The sequence below is a fragment of the Rutidosis leptorrhynchoides genome, chromosome 10, assembly GCF_046630445.1.
Source record: "Rutidosis leptorrhynchoides isolate AG116_Rl617_1_P2 chromosome 10, CSIRO_AGI_Rlap_v1, whole genome shotgun sequence".
Classification (NCBI taxonomy): Eukaryota; Viridiplantae; Streptophyta; class Magnoliopsida; order Asterales; family Asteraceae; genus Rutidosis; species Rutidosis leptorrhynchoides.
In genome coordinates this window covers 197177307-197180789 of record NC_092342.1, presented here as the reverse complement: position 1 = coordinate 197180789, position 3483 = coordinate 197177307, and the positions used below count along the sequence as shown (strand labels likewise).

The 3483-nt window shown below is 34.9% G+C and overlaps 1 protein-coding gene across 1 annotated transcript; it reads right to left on the bottom strand.

Annotated features, from left to right (window-relative positions):
- Positions 1 to 1759: 1759 nt before the first annotated feature.
- LOC139873478 (RING-H2 finger protein ATL46-like) lies at positions 1760 to 2984 on the bottom strand. Its single transcript, XM_071861409.1, has one exon. The coding sequence runs from the start codon at positions 2977 to 2979 to the stop codon at positions 1936 to 1938; it is 1044 nt and encodes a 347-aa protein (XP_071717510.1). The 5' UTR covers positions 2980 to 2984; the 3' UTR covers positions 1760 to 1935.
- Between the last annotated feature and the right edge of the window lie 499 nt (positions 2985 to 3483).

Here is a 3483-nt window from a genome sequence, read left to right as displayed (position 1 = left end):
CGAAAGTGTTCCGGATAAGCTTTAAAATGATATATTAGTTTGAGTTTGTCGAGTCTAAGACACATTTTAACTGGATTCCAAAACTGAATCGAGGGCTGATATTTGATGTGTAAAACAGCAGGTAGCAGTTACAGACAGCAGTAACAATTTGAGGGTCTGTTTTTCGTGAGGCTGTAACTTTCATACCGTAGCTCCTTTTTTGATAAATAAGCTTTCCATAGAGATAAATTTAGATTTTGTGGGACCCAAAGCCTGCCCTAAAGTTGCTGGAAGAAATTGAGTTAAAAATTTGGGCGTGATACGGTCTCTTCGAGTCGACTGTGAACTCCTAGGATAAAGCCGATTCGAGATGGCTAATCTCCAAAGATAATAGACTTGTGGAAAAGAGACTTTGGACCAACCAAATATATCATTCATTCATATCTTCCAACAAAACATATTACCTATTTATAGTAATAAAGGAACGTAAAAACTAAATGATACTAGTATGATAACTATCACTAACTACTTGCTACTCCACTCAAATAAATAATGAGAACATGGGACATAATCATGCATGAAGCTGCTAACAAAGTGCAACGTGGGTCGTAACAATATGACCATCTCATTTTACTTCAATAACTGCAATCAAGATTAACTGTTCTGATCAGCCTAATGTCACCATGTTGGGCTGTCGTTTTGGGCCTGCCAAAAGTTGGGTCATCCATAGTTGGGCTCGCAACGGGGCGTTACATCAAGTGCATATTAATGTAGCTGTTTGACATTTCATAACGATGTGGACGTCTACAGACGATGATGAATGACACTAAGGCATCGTAATCTAGTCAATTAGCTCATGTCTATAAAGATTTTAAGTTCCAAGCAGCAGTTGTAATTATATGTATACTAATACTAATATGAATTGCAGACAGTTTTCAACAAATGAAAATGTTGCAGCTTAGTTGCATGTAGAGCCTGCTGGTAGTAACACTCTTTCCATTAGGTGGTAACGGTTCAATAACTCAAAAGTCACTCGTTAATAAAATTTATTGATATTCAGAATATACTTTTTGTTATAAATTTATTCATAATTTAAGCAAGGGACATTGTAATGATTTGTCAAATTTATAATCAAGGTAAGTAATTAATTAAAGATTGAAGATTATTCATGAGAAAAAAAACAAGGATGAGGGGACATAATAAATATATTTAGAGACATGGGCAGCTAATTAAAGGTTGGTAGTTGAAGAATTTCTTTCAACAAATATATGATTAATTACCCCACAAACCATGAGTACTATTCTTATGTCAACCATTTCTTGCTTAAGCCATGAATGCTTCTCATCACTGCTATCACTTTTCATGGATCCCACCTTTATTTTACCTTACAATTTCACAACCTTTTTAGAAAATGTTAGGTGCAGTGGATGTAACAGGATATAACATATAATTACTAGTAAAGATATAAGTCACTTGTGTTATTTGATACTTTCCAAACATTTTAGCTTATTTTTGCTTGATTGTTCGTCAATATGTTGAACATACTTTTACGAAATTGTAATTGTAATGAACCTCCCATTCTTAGAACAATCATTTTGCTTCAACTAACAACTGATTGTAGGATTTAAGCATTTAGTGGATTATATAAAAACCTCCTATGATGAAATTAAAATGGGAGTAATGAAAACTAGAAGAACCATAGTACGGGTCATAGCTAGGTAACTAACCTTGCAATAGCATTTTAATGGTTAACATGTAAATTATCATTATCATTGTGTATTAATTGCCCACTAAATTACAATATATGTGTTGATACATCAACAACATAAGTTTGTATGCATTTGAGTTTCTGAATCTTGTAAAAAATTGAAAAAATGGCACTTCTTACTAGTATGATAAGCTTACATTGAGAGAGGATTTGACCATACGGGTATTGAAGAATCTTGAAATTTTTGTCTATCTTTTTTTGGACCAAAGCCAAATCTTGGAAACAGAATGGCTCTCACACTTACTTCCATTGCTAATTTCCTTTCCAATTCTACCCTCATCATTTGAGCTACATCCCTTAATCTTATTATCCTTCTCAATTCTCATATCACTAGATTGGTTTCTAGTGTTACCCTTATCTAGGCATAATGCCACTTGCAAATCAGAGTCTGCCACCACATACTCATAAGATCCCATTGAGTAACATCTTCTTTCATCAAGATTTCCATTTCCATTTCCATTGCTAGTCTGTCCCACCTCTTGTTTATCTTCTCTTTTGTCATCATTTATGGCTCTAAATTTCCCAAGTCTAACTGAATACACCCTTTCAGATTGCCTAAAATTACCAGAATGCCCATCATGGATGTTCCCTGAATTAGAAAGCCCATGATCATCTTCTTCTTCTTCTTCTTCTTCTTCTTCTTCTTCTTCTTCCTCTTCCTCTTCCTCTTCCTCTTCCCTTGAATGGTCAAGGTCAAAGTCAAAGTCAAATATAGGATTTACAACTGAAAACCCTGGTGTACGAAGACTTCCTCTACATATAGGGCAAGTTGAGTTTGATAGTAACCAAGTGTCTATGCAATGAATATGGAAAGCATGGCTGCACACAGGAAGAAGCCGCAAATTGTCTTGTTCCGCAAATTCACAAAGGCAAACAGCACAATGAAGTAGCTCTTTGGACCCCACTAATTCTTTGTAAATGAACACTGGAAGTGCATCAATGGATGATTGATCTAACCCAGAATCATGTAAACTGAAGAGTTGTTGCAGTTGCCTTTGATATACAGCAACATCACCTTCACCATTTTCTTGAAAACTTGAATGAGAATTTGTATATAATCTTATCCTTTTCAGGATTAATCTCACAAGAATGTGGAGGACAACACAAATTAAGAGCATAATTAATACTATGATTACTATGTATTTAGCTAAAAACAGTAAGGAATTACTAGAAGTGGCATCAACAGGAGATGAACATGAGTTCTGTTTGATTATGGGCTCGATCAAGAGCATTTTGGTAATTTGGAATGAAATATAAAAGGTTCAAAGTTTTCAAGATTCCACCGAGGATGCAACACATAAATAAATAGTTATAATTACAAGAAACCTACCTGAAATAAATCAAGATATTCTGAAACTAAATAGAGTTTGCTTTAAAAAGAGTGTATTTTGTAGTCGGAACAATGAAAGAAAGGTTTTTAGCATACCCATTTCACACTAAGGTAATTAAAAAAATATTCTCAAGAAGTTTATGCGGTGTGTGTGGATTCACTAAGATGTGAGTGTAGAGTGTTGGGTTTTATTTAAGTTTTCTATTTATGAGGAAGCCCAAGCCCAACAAAATAGGCCCAAGATGAAGTTTGACCTGGTCAACATCTGGGGGTATTAATATGTTAATTGTTTGCAGCTGTATTTATCAAGAGAGATCAGAGAGATAGATCAAGAAGAAGAGTGAAACTCCATTTCCGTCTACAGTGACAGCAGGCCAGAAAATCGACGATCCCCGGAGATCCGACC